This window comes from Anas platyrhynchos, chromosome 6 (genome assembly GCF_047663525.1).
Source record: "Anas platyrhynchos isolate ZD024472 breed Pekin duck chromosome 6, IASCAAS_PekinDuck_T2T, whole genome shotgun sequence".
Classification (NCBI taxonomy): Eukaryota; Metazoa; Chordata; class Aves; order Anseriformes; family Anatidae; genus Anas; species Anas platyrhynchos.
This window is the reverse complement of record NC_092592.1, coordinates 9,839,641-9,856,372: the sequence shown is the minus strand read 5'-3', so window position 1 is coordinate 9,856,372 and position 16,732 is coordinate 9,839,641. Positions and strand designations below refer to the sequence as shown.

General features: G+C 41.6%; 1 protein-coding gene across 9 annotated transcripts in view; it reads left to right on the top strand.

Annotated features, from left to right (window-relative positions):
• ARID5B (AT-rich interaction domain 5B) overlaps window positions 1–16,732 on the top strand; it is a 114,703-nt gene that overhangs the window by 77,717 nt on the left and 20,254 nt on the right. For 8 of the 9 annotated variants that reach the window (XM_038181619.2, XM_072040038.1, XM_038181618.2 and 5 more), the window contains 3 exons: window positions 5,314–5,518; window positions 7,806–7,858; window positions 15,498–15,595. In XM_038181619.2, coding sequence (XP_038037547.2) covers window positions 5,314–5,518; window positions 7,806–7,858; window positions 15,498–15,595 — 356 coding nt within the window. The remainder of the gene's footprint in view (window positions 1–5,313; window positions 5,519–7,805; window positions 7,859–15,497; window positions 15,596–16,732) is intronic. The other variant, XM_072040037.1, reaches the window with a different exon arrangement.

Below are 16,732 nucleotides of genomic sequence, written 5' to 3'. Positions count from 1 at the left end.
TTAAAGAGGTCAAGTGGAAGTGTTCTGCTCTGGGTTTCTCATAGGAAGGCAAATTAAATTCCACCTCCTCCTCCTCCCTAGGAGTTCAGTTAAAATTGTGCCTTCTGTTGATGACGATAAAAGAGGCTGAAGTTCATGATGAAGCTCTGCCCTTAAGTCACTGTTTCTCTTCTCTTTGTGCCCTATTGTGCTCGGTTGGAGGCTGTACTATCGTATTAGACAGGCGTGGTAAAAGGCGATGGAGCCTGGTGTGTTGAGTTGCAGGGTCCTGCCAGATACTATAGAGTTTGCCTGAATGTTTTTGCTCAGTGGAGGAATGTGCAAAATCTGCGGTGTGAAAATGTCTCAATTTGCCTCAATTCCCCTGCCCCCCAGCCATTTTTAATGTAAAAATATTACTAGGAAGATGCAGCATGGGCTGCATTGCCAAAGCACCCTGGCCTGTGGCATGAGCAGTTCTGCCTCTTTAGCACCTGACGTATAGGTATTAGATAATTAAAACCAACAGTAACACTTCATACCAAATTGTTTATCCTCTCTGTTTATATTTGGGTTCACCCTACTAGTCAAATGGGAGGATATTTCAGATAAGAAGTAATTCTGCCTATTTATCTAGTCATACTGTGCTCATCATTGTGCAGATATTAATAGCATTAATTATCTTGGCCAGCTTAATTTCATTATAAATAATAGACGTGCTCCTGATATAATGTCCTTGCATGTAGTCACACCGACTTCACTGTGGCTCTTTGCATCAATCTGTGTCTCAGAGCTACAGATACACTTTAATAAGAGGGGGGCAGTGAATCAGAGACCCTCCAAAGCAGATTTATTGCACTTTATGGAGACCCTGCCAATAGGTTTCAGGGGGAGTGTGTTTGGGTGGGGGATGAAGACCCATCTACTGTCTCCTCATTTTGGGGAATAACTGGGGTGTTAAGTCATCAGCTTAGGCTTCGTGTTGGGCTTCACCACCAGTTTTTCTCCTCTGTCCTTGCTCTACCTCTGACAGATGCTGCCAATAGGTTCATGAAAAGCAGAGCTGAAAAATGCTAGATTAAATGGGACAAATCCACTTGTGTCAGACACTGAAACATTTTGGCAATGGTCTTGGCCGTGTTCCTGTTCCAGCTAAAATCCCTTTCAACCATAAGTTGTGCTGCTTTCATCCTCAACTCGTGGCACCCGGTGTCTGACAGCAGCCTAATTTCTAGGGTGGTGGGGAAAAGGCTGTGATGGAGACGCGGTGGCTGTAGGGTTTGGGCAGGGAAATGGCAGAAGTGGCATTCTGAAGACTGCGGTTTTGAGCCTGTCAAGACCAACACAAACCACATGGTTATAATGACTTGCTGCATTTGTGTGCTCAGCTGCCAATGACTAGAAAGCTTTGTACATTCTTACAATTTAGTTTTCGTTAGGCATGTTTACCTTGAGCCACGAGCAGATCGTTTCGTAGGCTTTTACTGTTACTTGATGCAGAAGAGCCTTTGGTTCGGTAGGAGGAGTTCTGAGCCGAGTCCAACACGTGTGGCTTGTTAGAGCAGAGCCGTAGCGGGACAGACAGTGCGGTCCTGGCCCTGCGGCTGCTGCCAGGGGAAGTGGCTCGTGCGTGCACCACTTCTTGCTTTTGGTCTCTTTGCTGGTTGCTGTCTTCTTTTTTTACCTCCCAGGGGAGATCCCTCCCAGGCTGGGCCATCAGCCCAGGCAGGATCAGCTCTGCTGGCGAGGCCTATGTCAAACTCTTCTCTCCGGTATTCCCAGGAGCCTGGAGCCTTTCACACCTCACATGTCAGCACCGCTGGACAGGCTTCTGTGGCTTGCAAGCTCCAGCATAACCCTCGGTGTACCTGCAAACTCTTCTCACTTCATGCGCCCAAAGAGCGTTCCCATTCAAGGCGTGTAAAAGAGCACTGTAAGGTTTTTTACAACTGGCTGATAGGACCGTTTCGAAGAGCTGAAAGGATTAACTTGTTAAACATGGAGATTGTCCCCAAATGAATCTACTCATTACATCTCCTAGTGTAAATGCTAAAGTAAATCTCTCACTTCATTTATTTGGCAAGATCTGAGAAATTAGTTTAAAAGTTGCCAGAATTTGCTTTTTCTGTGGCCACAGGTGGCCTGGCACGCTCTCAGACCTGAAGATTTATTCTGAGAGCCTCAGACATTATCTGATTGAAACTCTAAAATACAGCTCTGTAGTGGTCTGCTGTGTGTGTGACCTCTGGCAGGAGAAAACAAACACACGGGTGTAGCCGTGATGCTCACCGGGCGTTTGACCATGGATCATGCCCTCCTGATGGAACAAGCAGAAAGATGTGCTCAGATGTTTCCAGAGCCCAACTCAGCACACACCCAGCCTCTCCACGCTGCAGCTCTGTGCCTGTTGGGGCATTAGCCCTCAGTTTCATTTTGGATGTGTTACTCACACCGAAGCTACAGCGCAAGAGCTCTACCTCCAGTGGAAATTGAGCTCTGCCTTTATAACAGAGTTGTTTCTGCTTTCTGAGCAGACCAGAGAAGAGAGCAGAGCCAAGCAAAACTCTGTGTTTGGGGCCTTCGTCCAGGTCTTTGCCTTCTAGGAAGACTCGAAACTTCTTTGAGAGAGAAGGTCGGTCTCTGTTCCCTGGTGCAAATCTGGCGTAGCTCTCACTGACTTCAGTGCATTTGTGCTGGATTTACACTGGTGTTATCCAGAATGGCATTTGGCCCTTTGGGTTGTCATTAATCACTGGTCACGGCGTTCATTCATGTCTCCTGTCGCATGCAGGGGAAGTTCCAGAAACGAGGCTTGTGCCTCAAACATTTGTGGATGAAGCGTTGCAGCCTTCATCAAAGCTTCATTGAACCTGACACTACTTGGAGGCCTTTCTTTGCATTTTGGCACCTTTGAGATCCACAGGCGCTTTGACCTCTCTTCTCTGTACGCTGTAGAGAAGGACATTATGTGTAACACGGGGATTTCTCACTCCCAGTGGTTTTTTTCATACATTACTTTCTTTGTTTCCTTTTGTCTCCTTAGGAGTAACATCCCTTACCATTAGTTTGCTTTCAGAGAAGTGAGCTTTGATTTGATTTAGCATTCGTGCCCAGGCTGCTTTTGCGAGCATAGTTGAATTGCCCAGTTCAAAAAAAGAAAAAAAAAGAAAACACTAAAAAGGTGGAGATAGATAAATAGATTGGCCCTGCCAAGCCAGTGGGCTTCAAAACTAAAAAATTGTTCCCAGTTCCAGTGAATTTATTCCAAATTTTACCTTGCAACGCTATGCAGCTCAAATTAAAAATCCTGTATTTAATGAAATTATGGGTTTATACTGGGAGTGCTAACCCAGTCTTTGGTAATGCACTGAAAATTATGACAATATAATCCAAACTTTACAAGTGGAAGCTGTTAAGCAATTTTGCAAGGAGCCAAAGTAAAAAAGTCAAGGGATTACAGTTCTGAACTGAAAAGTGGAGTGAGGAAATCCAAAGTTCATTTACTAGGAAAAAATTCCTATTAACTTCATTGAGTTTTGGATGAAACCCAGGATCTTTACAGAAGTTCAATCAGCGAGCGTATCTATTACCGAAAGGCAAAGCATGGTGTCTTGTGCCATAGGAAGACAATATCTCTTTGTAACGTGCAAGCAGAGAAGATTGAGCAATACAGGAAGCATTCTTCAGGAGTAAGTGACCAAGAAAAACCCTGCAGGAAGTCCATGTTCCAGTCCCTGCTGCATTTCCTGGGAGGAGCAAGCCATACCCTGCAGTGTCCAACAGGGAGTTTTTAAGCAGCATCAAGTATCTTGGAAAATTGTGGCCACATCTCCCCTCCAGCATTGCCTTGTCCAATGTCTGTGGAAAACTGTGGAGACAGCTAACCCTAAATCAGTGCTTTTTTCAAAATTAACACCTTGGGGGAACATAAAAGAAAGGACTTTGCTTTCCCGGAGCCGGAGCACAGGGTAGCTTTATTGAGATAAGCATACCAAAGACTTTCAAGTGGTATGTTTGCTGTTTGTTTACAGCATTTACATAATGCTCTTCATAGCACTTAGCTCAAAAAAAGTCAAGAAGTACCCACGAAGCACCTGGTTTAGAAATGGGGAGGACGAAGGAGTTGGTGGTTTACTTGACTATGAGCCCCTGTCTTCCTGTTGAGCAAGATACACTGCTGCCCTCCCAATATGCCAAGTACTGCCCTTACGGTCTCCCTGCTCGCTCCTGGAGCCCCAAGGACACCTCTGGGTTTAGCTGTGGAGCTGCCAGAAGGCTTCTCACAGCACTTGCAAGCACTGAAGGGAAAGTGCAAATCCACAACACAGCCTGTAACCATCTCCGCTACCTGCCAGTAGATGACTTCCAGTATTTCACTGGAAATGGATTGATCCCATCTTGGACATGGAGAGCTTGTCAACATCAGTTCGCAAGGTTCTGCTCTTTTGTTTTCGGTACACACAAATTATGGGAATGCTCAAACTGTAACTCACTTGATTCAATGAGAGGATTATCTCCAGGAGGACTGCAGGATTAAGCCAGTCTCACTGGATGTTTGTTCCCGTGTTTGAATACTGATGAGAAGTAAAGTGGTTCCAATTTGTTGGCTTCCTGACTGGCACACGTCAGCCGGGGAGGCCAGACGCAGAGCTTTGGGACTCACATGCGTTGAGGCTGCTGGTGCCTACCAGGAAAGGCTCCTGTTACCAGCCTCTTCCGTCTTCTAAATACCTAGGGTTGTGCTTAACTTTAAGCAGATGCTCAGACCCACTAGGCTTTAGTCTGTGCTACGGCAGAACCTCCACTCGTGTGTGCTGAGGGGTCTGCCAGGGTAAGGCTTGCCAAGGTCTGCATCTATTTTGGTGGGCCAAAGGAGAGAAAAATGTGTCTTTTCCGAGCTGGCTGCTGAGCATTCCTGGAAGGGGCTGAGCACCCTCAGCTCCAAGGGTTGTCTATGAGAGTTGACAATGCTCAGTGTCAGTCCTGGAACAAAGGTTATTATTAGACTTGCTAATGGCAAGTGTATGTGAGAGATGGGAGCTGTCTGTGACATAGCAATGTATAGTCATAAAAATGCAGATCTGGAGAGCATTACCAATGGGTTATAATGACTTAAAGATGTGGCTATTTAAAAATGTTGTGACTAAGATTCAGAACAAGACATTTAGCTCTATAAATAGCTTCCTTTGTTTCCCCTCAAACACAGTTGCATGGTTTGGCCTTCGTTTTTTCAACAATCCATTCTGCTAGGAGAGGGTATTTATTCATTAAGTGAAAATTAAAGGTTACCCAGATCTGATATTTCTTTTTTTTTTTTTTTTTTTTTTTTCCCAGGTAAAATGTGAGGCTAAGTCAGCTTTGCCCAAACCCAAGAGTAACAACAGCAACTGTAAAAAAGGCTCAAGTGAGGATAAATCAAAGATTGCCGTAGGTGAAGAATGCAGAGCTGATGAGCAGGCTTTCCTTGTGGCACTTTATAAATATATGAAAGAAAGGAAAACACCAATTGAACGAATACCCTATTTAGGTTTTAAGCAGAGTAAGTATCCTTTTTCTCAATTTCTTGTTGACATTTTAGAACGGTTTGGCTTCTCTGGAGAAAGCATTTGCACACGGAGCCTATTTTAAATCCTTACGGATAGGGGGACCATGTTTATATCTACACATTTTCCAGTCCAGGCATTTTACTGTCTTATGCCCAGATTTGCATCTCTTCCTTCTGGGGTAGTTGCTGCTGGATATTTATAGGTTTAAATCCGCTGATTATGACTAGAAATAGGCATGTTGAAAACTCTGTAGTTTTCTGTTTTGTAAATCTGCAGCGTCTGTAATGCCTTTCTTCTGAGTTAATAATATGACGTATGTTTATTGTGCCCAGATGTTCTTTATGAAAGGACAAATATTAAAGGAAGACATTTAAAGGTGGTCAAGAAAGGCACAAAAGGGATCAGATTTTTAAGCCCAAAAATGTGTTTATAGTTAATAAATTACTGACTTTGGAGAATATAAAACCAGACTGTATCTGTTTAATACAGAATACAATGTTTAAAATTGCTTTGGCATGTACAGTTTGTAGTGCCACAATCTGTAAAGCAATTGTAGGTGGAGAAGATACAGTTGTAACTAAATTTCACATAAATATTGCAGCGCAATGTAGTTCTTTCAGTTTCCAACAAAAGCTGTAAATGGGGGTATTTTTTCTTCTTATCTATAGGCTGAATGATACTTTATTTCCTTAAAGGGAGGACTCCATGGATTGAAATATTATTTACTCTAATTTATCTCCCAGATTAAAACCATGTGTTATTTTGATGAAGAATGTCAAACCTGTATGTTTTACATAACAATTTACATACCTAATAGCAATTGGCACTGATTGCAACAGGCCTCCAGCAGCCATTATAAACTTATATAACTCCGAATGATTACAGTGTTTGTCTGAAAACTGGCTGCTTGAAATGGAAGTAAAATTAATGTACTATGAACGGCTTCGTTGCATTATGCATTGATTCAGATTAAATCAAGGCCTAGGCAAAGCTCTTGATAGCTTTGAAGCAGTACAAGGTTCAATGAGGCTTTCAGAACGTTCTGTGTTGAGGAAAGAATTCACCTTCCCCCCCATCTTATTTTGCACTCCCTCAAGCATGGGGATAGGGAGGCTTGAAAGACGAGCTCAAGTATTATTTCTAAAATTCCCCATCTAAGGTAGGGCTCTCTGCTAACATTTAGATGAAATACACTGAAAGTTGCCTGTCATTCATTAGAAATTAGGGGCCAGATCCAGCAAATACTTAAATGCCAAGAGTAAGTATGCCGAGAAGAGCAGAAATGTTTGCAGGACAGGGCTCTGTGTTTGTCCAGCAAGACCTGTGCAAACACTGCCAATATAAATAGGTTAGTGGGAAGAAGCAGTATGTACACTGCAAATGAGCGTGCTCCCCGTGGAGGAAGAGATCCTGTCTGCTGTGCTGTGCAGTGTACTGCTGAGTCTGGCCTGCAGTGCTTGCAGTGTGTCTGTTGGGAGTCACTGCTTGTTGGCGGAACAGTGTGTAGACTTTTCATAAAGCTGAGACATCAAATTTTCTTCTCTCAGATAAAATAAAATAAAAAATAAAAAACAGCATGAAAAGCACTTGAGAGGGGAGGAATTATGCAGGAAGCAACAAGCATCTTCCAACATGCCTTTTGAAGGAGTTGCCTCTGTTCCTTCCACCCCACAGCCATGGGCACGGCACGACCACCCATACCATAATTATTATAGTAATTTGCATTTAGGCTCCCCCAGGTTCATTTCCACATGATCCGTTAGAACACAGCTTATTGATTATGGAGGCCATTATCTGAGCTGCAGTAAATATTGGATATTGTTGTTTAATCAATAGGCTTTCTCTGGGAGCCAGTGTGTGGCTCATGCTTGCTTGCTAATGAAATCAGTATTAAACAAATAATTAAAAGCAACATTCTTCCCAATGAGTAATTTTTATTATCAAAGTTAAGGAAACATGCTATAGTCTCATTATACTGTGCTTCTTATCAGCAAAGTCAAATGAGCCCATTACCTTTGTCTCAGTGTGTTTTTCCAGTCCTGTTAAGGAATCTAAGTGTGTTCTCTTATATGTAATTAAAAAAATATACATAGTATGGGCTAATATTTACTTTTCAGATTATGTAAATATCTCTTTGGAAAATGTTTTACAGGAGCTTTTTCAGGGGCTGTGAGCTTTCTTTTTTTTCTGCTTTTTTAAAAAGAACTGTTTAATTTACATTTCTTTGAAATATGTTGGTTAATGCAATGCTTATCTAAATACTTATTGTCCCTCTAACAGTTAACCTTTGGACTATGTTTCAAGCTGCTCAAAAACTGGGAGGATATGAAACAGTAAGTGTTTAAGTAACTTAAATGAAATAATTGTGCAATCTGACTTTTCCCTGTTAGAAAAAAAAAAAAAAAAAGTTAAAGCAAACAATCATTTGCTGCATTTTAGGCTAGCTGTACACATTGTGGGTTTATTGGACCATTTTTGGAAACAGTCCCAATTAGTTCCAGGTTTGGCAAAATTGTAAACTTGTCGTAAAAGCTACAAGTGGAAAACATATGTAACTCTTCCCTGTCAAGGAAATTAGTTGGGTCTGTAATTTTTTCCCATGTTGAGAAAGGGCTATTATTGTACAACAAGCCAAGATTGCATAAAAGAAATTTCACTTGGCAACATCCCTGACATCTGTTCATGTCTAATATGGGAAATGTATTAAAGGCTTTCAAAAGTAATCAGCATTGTCCATTAAGGAATAGTATGCTGCAGTATCTTCTCTTATTCCAAGTGTAAAAGATCTTTATTAGACAAGGGTCAGTACCACATAAACAGGAAGTTATCAAAGTAATTCAGAAAAGTCTCTGACACTTTTTATCAGCTAACCATATCTGACAAGAGCAGTTTATTTTTAGCTCACAGGAAAATTTGAAGGCCATGGATTTTACAGCATGTATTTTGAACCAATAAAATATTAGAGCAACAAACTTAGATTAAAATCTTGAAATGAGAAGAAAGAGCTGCATTAATATGGCACATAGAGATGACATCTGTAATAAAAACCAATTGACATAGGAAGATGTCGTCATTGGAAATATTTTCTTTGCACACAATGATCAGATTAAGTTGTTCAGTTCCTGCCGCAGTTGGATGAAAGAAATTATTTTTGCTTTGTTTACGAAGTAATCTGGGACATATCTGTTCTGTAGAGAACTGACAAGAAGAAATGCACTATCAAGAGACTGAAAGTTACTTGAACCAAAATACAAAACTCACCGTTTTCCTTCCATACAATAAAGCATATTGTTCTACAAATTAACAGCCCGGGTTTATTAGCATGGGTGTGGTTGGGATTTTGTGAAACATGGAATCTGACGTTCTCAACAAAAATCTATGCTTGATTTGGCTTCTGTTATTTCTATATCTTTCATTAATCAGCACATACCATGCTTATGTACAGGAGTGTGCGTAGGTGTGCTCAGGGGTATATATGCATGAATAGCTAGCATAGGTATATTGTTACACAAACTGTGAGCCAACAATAATTGCTGTGAGTGGCAAAGTACAGCGAAAACGAGGGCTAAATCTTGATCTTGATCCAGAGCACAAAGAGAAGGCCAGGAAGAAAGTTGAGAGGAGAGCGAGGTGTTCAGAGTGCTCAGGGAGGCAGCAATGTTTCAGACCTACTTGAAGGGACTGCGGCTAGAAGCAGGGGTGCCGAAACAGTGGCTTGCTGGAGAGAGCTGAGCTTTAGTGCCAGAATGAGAGAGAGCAGGAGGATTTAGAGGTAGTGAAGAAGGCGAAGCCCTGTGCCTGGAGGAGCAGGAATAGGAGGGTGAGTTTGTGAACAAGAGGCCGGAGAGCCAGGACCACCAAGAGCAGCAGACCCTGTGAGAGGCAATGTGAGGATCAGAGGGAAAAGGAGCACACACGTGAGAGTGTCATACAGAGTAGCATCAGTCCTTCCTTGTGTCAGAGCTCCTGTCCTTTTCTCAGCAACAGATGTTCTTTGTTGGTTAGGGACAATTGCCTCGTTCGATGAAAATGGCAATAATAGTTCAAGCTGTCTGACATACCTGGGAGCCCACCTTTGATTTGGGAATGTCTCTGGCTGAAACGATGGGCCTGATCCTGTTTTTTGGATGTGAGTGGCTTTTGTGCTCTCTCCACAGAAGAGCTGAAGTAGGGAGGAGCATGTTGACGTGATTTGGGTTGTACATGGAACAATCGTGAGGCTGCCTGACCTCATCCTCTGCTTTGAGCAGACTCATCCTCAGTATAGATCTGCCCTTGCCTTATATTCCCTGAATGTTAAACCAATAGCTGTTGCAATACTTTGACCTGTGCACACCCATTTTTTTTAATTATTTTATAACCAGTTTATATCCGTTAAGTTTGCCTAACTGTGTTTGTACATATTTTATTATGGTGAGCATTGGTGAGAGGCTTTTGTGTTTGATTTAGGTTTCATTTTTCAGCAAGGCATCAGGTGACTGAGATGACGTGGACCTCAGTCTTAATTCCAGAATCTTAGAGAGGTCTGCTTAGTCCTGTATTTAAATTTCAAGTGAGTGCTGTAATTCAGCAGTGATTAAATTGCACCACTCACACGCACAATTGTGACTGTGACTCACACGCACTGTTGTTGGTAAGTCATGTTCAGAGCAAAGGCTTTCCCCAATTTTAGGGTGGCAGGAGCCTACCCTCATCAGCATCTGTATTGACCCCGTCATCAGGCTTGGATGAGCCATTAATCTTTATAAGGGCTTCATCATCTTTAACTTGCTTATAAAATTTCACTCTTCTAGTTTATGCATTGAGATAGAAGCAGGCCTTTTCTCTTGGAAGTATTGTGAAGAAAATAATACTTATATTTAATATGAATGTTTAGTATTTGGCTTCAGCGTGTGACAGCCATGTTCTGAACAGGCAGCAGATTAAAGATTGGTTAAAGTCACATTGGGATTTAGAGTGGTCAGGTGACAATTATTTTATAGGCGAGTGTAGAAACTTCCCCAGTTAAAGCAGTTGCAATCTTTACATCCTTGTGTTCGACAAAACAATGATAGTTGGCCAATTTTCAGTTTCAGCCCCTGCCCTGTCCACCTTGTACATGTACAGAAGCCTTTATAGGACTTTAAAAATGAGAAACAAGCAAAGATTATGTACAGTGTTTTTCAGCTTCTGCTCAAATTCACAGAACAGTGCATGTCCTCTGAGTCCAGCCCTATTTAAGGATCTAAATGTGAATGAAAACTGTCGGGGACTGGATTTGAAGGGCAGAGAACAACTTTCTTAACCATCTGTCTGTCTTTCCTTAATTGTCATGTACCAAGTACTGGAATGCATCCAGTGAGCTTTGGCAGAGCCTTTTACCTGTACAGAACAGGATATTTAGTAGTGTCAAGTCATCATTGTGTGTCATGTTTTTATTTAAGGGCTCTCCAGTTACGCTGCTTGTGAGAGTCATTTCTCATCTCTTATCTGTTTAATTACTAATTCTTAGTTGTTATCCATGACTTTGTAATACCACACTCCCATGTAGTTCTTGTTGGATGTAATACAGTCTTAAAAATAGGAACCCATACAAATTGGTCTAACTCCTTAACAGATGAAGCTGTCTATTTTGAATTGGTGGGATCACATTTCTCTTAAATGAAGATAGATGAAATAAGCATCTTTACTGCTAGTAATAAGAGAGTGCATTGGAAATCACTCCGTATAGCAGACCTTCACAATATGAATGATTTAAAATGTCCCCAAATCCTTGGATGAAATGTCACATTCCAGGGGGCTCAGCTGCAGTGACATTTAACAACCGTGGCCTGGAATTTTGTCAGTCACCTTAAGTCAAGTGAGTAAAAAATGCAGATGTTCACAGATGCTAAACTTCCAGGAATTATTTAAGAGCTGTCTTTGGCAAATCATGAAGTGGCATCTTTCCCTCTGAGCCAACACAGGAGGAATGCCTTGGCATAATTGTAGAAGACTGTGTGGTGCTGTATGGACTCTACCTGCAGATGTCTTACAAAGATAAAGGGTAAAAAGAAAAACAGGTGGGGCTTAACCTTCGCCGTGCAGCAGCTTAAGTTTCGCTGAAGGTCAGTAGGATCCCGTTTAGCTGCTGCCTCCTGGAAGCAACAATAAAGTGCTTTAGTTTTTAGAAATTAATGATTGACGCATACAAAAGTTCTGTGTCTGGGCAGGCCTGCAGGAGCTGGGATCTCTGTGGAATGCAAAGCTACCTGTGTTTGTTTCATACAGAGCTAGTAGCCAGAGCTCTGTTTTGAAGAGCCTTATGTACATCACATGCCATGACCAGAAAATCCCCCATTAGATTTACAGCAGGAAATAAGCAAGAAGCCTTTTCATGAGGAAGAGAGCTGGGAGCTGGGATTGGCAGTGCAGAAGACCTTAAATTTCTCAAAGCAGAAGATGCCATTAAAAGCATATGTATAAACAGTCCTCTACTTTAATAGATAACATCATTGTTTTTATTTGGTTGCTTTTGAGTACCCATTACTGCCTAATACTATGCTTATAGGAACGAGATCAGAATCTGCTGTCAGGTCCCTGGGCAGAGCAGTCTCTCATTTAACTCTAAATTCTCCTGATAGGAAAATACGGCATGGAGATTTTCAAAGCTCCTCGCTCCCAATGGGCCCAGGTCTAGGACTGTGGACCTGCAGTCTGGAGCAAATTGTGGGAGAGGTCTTCAAACCAGAAGACCACTTTAAATCTAAAGCCATCTAAAGCCAGCATCAGAATGGAAAGCTCTCAGAGATGAGACTGGCCTGTGCAATTGTCTTGATTAATAGGTGGGCCTGCACCTGTAGAAGTGTGCCAGACACATGAGGGATGGTGGGTGTAGAGAAAAACAAATTGGAGAATTAAAGCAGCTAAGGAACTTTGTCCTCTGCATGTTGTCTACTGCAGCAGGCGAACTGAAGTCAGGAAACTGAGGCTGAATTTACCAAAAGTGTAAAGTGAAAGTGCTTAGGAAGTACTTGTTACAGCTTTTGCAGCATCTTAGCTGTCTTACTCCACTGTAGCTCTATGCCCTTGAAAAAAAATGACACCTCTGAATGTTTACAGGAAATTCCGTGCTCAGCCAGCTAAAACATTTGAACATTTTTGCACCTTCTGTTACCTGCTGTTCTGCTTCTCACGTGCCCCAGCCGTGGGCATGTTACTTAGCAGGATCACGTCTGAGCCCATTCCTAGTAGAAGACCCCTGTGCACCAAGCACAAAGCAGCCAAAGCAGGCATCTTGGTACTAACAATAACCATAAGCAAAGCATTGCCCAGCAGTGCCCTTTCCTGGCTCCTCGAGAAGTCCATGGTCACTGAAGGTGGCTGGGAGTAACTTCAATGAGGAAAGAAAGCAGTCCTTAATTTGAACGTTGCCAGCATGAGCATCCAGCTTGAACAGTGCTGCCCTACATGACAATTGGGAGGTTTCCACAGTGCTGCGTTTTGCTCAGATTGTTTAAGGCTGTAATTTATCACTTACGTTAGTCCTTTGAAGTTTATTAAGCATAAAACCTAAACTTTCCAGAGCAGGGGAAAACTCAACCCTAGGCTTTGTTAGAATAACAATTGTTTCAGGGAATGTCAACTTGAAACGTGGGAGGGCACAACTGCTAATTGCCAGGGAGTTCTGATCCACTGCAGAGGGAGAATTGGATAAAGCTGGGCAAATATTTATGTAAATACTATTATTCCAAACAGCCTAGAGGAGATAGACACCGAAAAAGGTCCAGTGATTTCAGAGGGATTCCCCTTTCACCTTAAAGATGGATATGTTTAGTGTTGTTCCAGCTTGAGTGTTGACTCTGGATTCAGCTCACAGTTGATGAGACTTGGGCTCTAAGGTTACCACGTTCCTTTTGAAAATGTCTGCTGTGCTTCTTAATAACATGGGTGCATTTAAAAAAGGGGGCTCGCAGTAGTCCTCTTGTGGACGAATCCTTTGCTTTATTTTATATCTCTTGCACAACATCACTGTACTCAGCCAAAGATGAGTCCTGGACAAAGCTTTGCCAGCCAGCCAGGCTGTGCTTACCAGGGGTCAGAGCACAGCCCCAGATTGGCTTTGAGCGTCTTTGTTCCCTTAGCCTGTGAGGCTGCCAGAAAATACTTAATAGAAAGCCCCTTGCGATAGTCCACAGAGGATCCATGATTTTGAGGAACTAAGAAGAGGTAAGGGCTTCCTGGCCATGCCTTGTCCCCTCTACCTGTCCCAAAGACCAAAGACACAAAGGTGTGGGAGGCAGGACCAGAGCTAGCTTTCCATCCAGGCATTCCTCCACAGCAGGGGGCTTGGTCCAATGCTTTTTTGACCTTTCAGGTTGCAGAAGGAGCATCCGTTCATATTCCCAGGAGGCAGTGTTCTTTATGGCTCATTAGGACTCCAGTTCTTCCATCCCTTTAGGAAAAGTAATAGACCAAGGTGTGGGCAGCCTGGGGAAGAAGCAGTGTAAAAACTTAAGTGAGAGAACTGAGACTTAAAGTGAGCCTTTTCCTCAGATGAGTGTTTAGCTTTTATTTAAATAATTAATTTGTGGAGAATTTAGCCTTGAATTGCAGTTTTTCTGTTGCATCCATGTTCTTTGGGTTTGTTACAGAAGACAGAAAATGAAACAGTTGAATACAGTCAGCCCATTTTGCCTTGAATGAGCTTTAAGATAAAATACTCCCTTTCTTCAGAGTATTTAGAAGTCCAAAAAAAGGTACTAGTAGTGGGTTGGAGGAGGTGCTGATGTTTTCTGAGGAAATCTGTGCAAACAACAAGCTTGGAATTGTAACATTATCAAGTGCTAAGTCTCCAGCCATCCTTTTGGCTTCAGAGAATGATTTCTGCAAAGCAAGGATGTTCCTTTTTTATAGAGCAAAACAGAAATACCTCTTGCCCAGTAATATTTAATGACAGTAGCTATCTCCCCTTGTTTAGATTAAAATTACAGGCCTCAGATTGCAAGTTGTAATATTTGTTTTCTTCTGATTGCTGCCTTTAGCTCCTCAGTAAACGCCATTGACTGCTCTGTGGGTAACTCCAAAGAAGCCTCCAGGGCTGAATATATTAAAATCCACAGCATTCCACAGAAAATTACAAAATTCTCCCCAAATTGCCCCCACAATTTTCCACTGGCCTTCTTTATGAGCTGCAGGCAAAGGAGGGTGATCTGTTGTGCTTGTCCTATTCCTGTTTTTCTTCCTGTTTTAAATATAGCGGAATATATAAAATAATGAAGTGGTATTCAGAAACAATTCTTTTGCCAGGTCTTCCATCTGTTATTCTGTATAATCCTAATTTCTGTACAAAAAAACAGAGCCATGGTATGCAACTCAATATGTTACAAGATGTTTATTTTCATCAGCGTGGTCCAATAAAGTACATAGCTCAAATATTAACATTGGAGTATGTTAAGATTTCATTACTATTTGATCTATATATTTTACTGACATAAATGGATAAAAATAAACAGCTTGTAACATATAGAGTTACAGACTATGCTTTTATGGATTTATAGAATTCTGTGGTGGATTTGGGTTTTGCAGCAGATTTATTTTCTCTAATTTAGTTAAAATAACTACGTAATCATTATTTGTGCTGAGTATGGTTCTAGCTTCATTTTCATAATTCACCGTGGGATTTGTCTGCAAAACTTCTGATGGTTAATGACCCTGTATTGATTGAGATTCTCTTTTGTGAGACCGGATTGCTTGTGACTTGATAATGAATCAGTCAGATCACTCCATTTTAGAGAGAGAGAAAATAGGCATAGTGTTAACTTACAAAAAGAAAAAAAAAAGGAAAAAATGACACCCAAAGCTCTGCGCGCTCTATATATTCTGTAGGGGCTTTTATAGTGCTTGTAGTACATGCTGTTCTGGAAGTGTCACACATGCATTTGTTGTTGTGAACTCAAACGCTGTAGAATCTGTAAAGATGCAAGATTAAATTTTCCATTGCCATTTTTACAGATAACAGCCCGTCGACAATGGAAACATATTTATGATGAATTAGGTGGTAACCCTGGAAGCACAAGTGCTGCTACATGTACTCGCAGACATTATGAAAGGTAAGATAACAAATCTGAAATGCTTGTTTAATAATGAAAAAATTAATTTGGAGAGCCTTCAAAGCGTTTTATAAAGAATTAGAGAAAGAGAGAGAGAGGATTCTTAAAGATATAGTAAATATTCCCCCAACAGTTTAGTCAGATAATCCATTGTAATTTAAACCAGAGTGTGTGTCTTTGGTGACTAAACAAATAAAATAAGAATCTGATTTTTCTTTGGTACATATCTTAATTTTTACAGCAGTTTTCTCAGTAAAGAAGCCAAAAAATAGAGCAAAGCATACTCAAGGAGAAATGAGGAACGACAGCTAATTGATGCAAACACTTGTCTTTTGTCGTTTTTTAGGAATACCAATTAAGCAAATCGTGGTTGTGATCAAAATAACGGGGCGGCCCACAATGCAGGGTGCTGTTAATGTTGTAGGTCATGCAGAGCATTGCATTCCTCTTCTTCACTGCATTCCTTCCCTCCTCCCTGCCTGCAAGCTGCTGCCAAGCACTCTTTCTCTGCAGCCATTGTTGCTGGTCAGAACTGTTGATTTCTTATTCTTCGCATGTAGATAATAACTTCCAGGGCTTGTGAAGCCAACACACATTGAATAAAATACTGGAGCTGGAATGTTGTTTTGGTTTGCTTTGGTTTTTAGAAACAACTCTTTTTTTTTTTTTTTTTTGTAAGACAAGCGAATGTTAATAAAAGCTCTGCAATTTCAGGCTCAGATAAGAAAAGTCCAATCTCTTGTTTCTGGGCATAAGCCAGTTACTGTACTGAGCTCAGGATGAGGTTGTACTTGCCTGTGCAGAAGGTGGCACAGCAGAGCTGTGCACGTTGGGCAGTTTTTCAGCCTCTTTTTGTGCCTTACATGTTGGCCACTCCAAGGGAGACACTGCCCTTGTCATGGAGGGTTGGTTAACAGCCCTCATTTACAGGAGGCATCTCCACCACAAGGGCTGGGGTGAACAAAGAAATTGCATCAAATGCACCAAAACAGTTAGAGTTAGAAGCTTTCCAGAGATCGATCCAAGCAGCAGAGCAAATTGTGTGCGTTGCTGTACACATCAGACGGGATTTTCCCTGCCGTTGCATTGCTGACAAATGTTAAAGATTGCTGTAATTGACTCATCTGATTGTGGGTA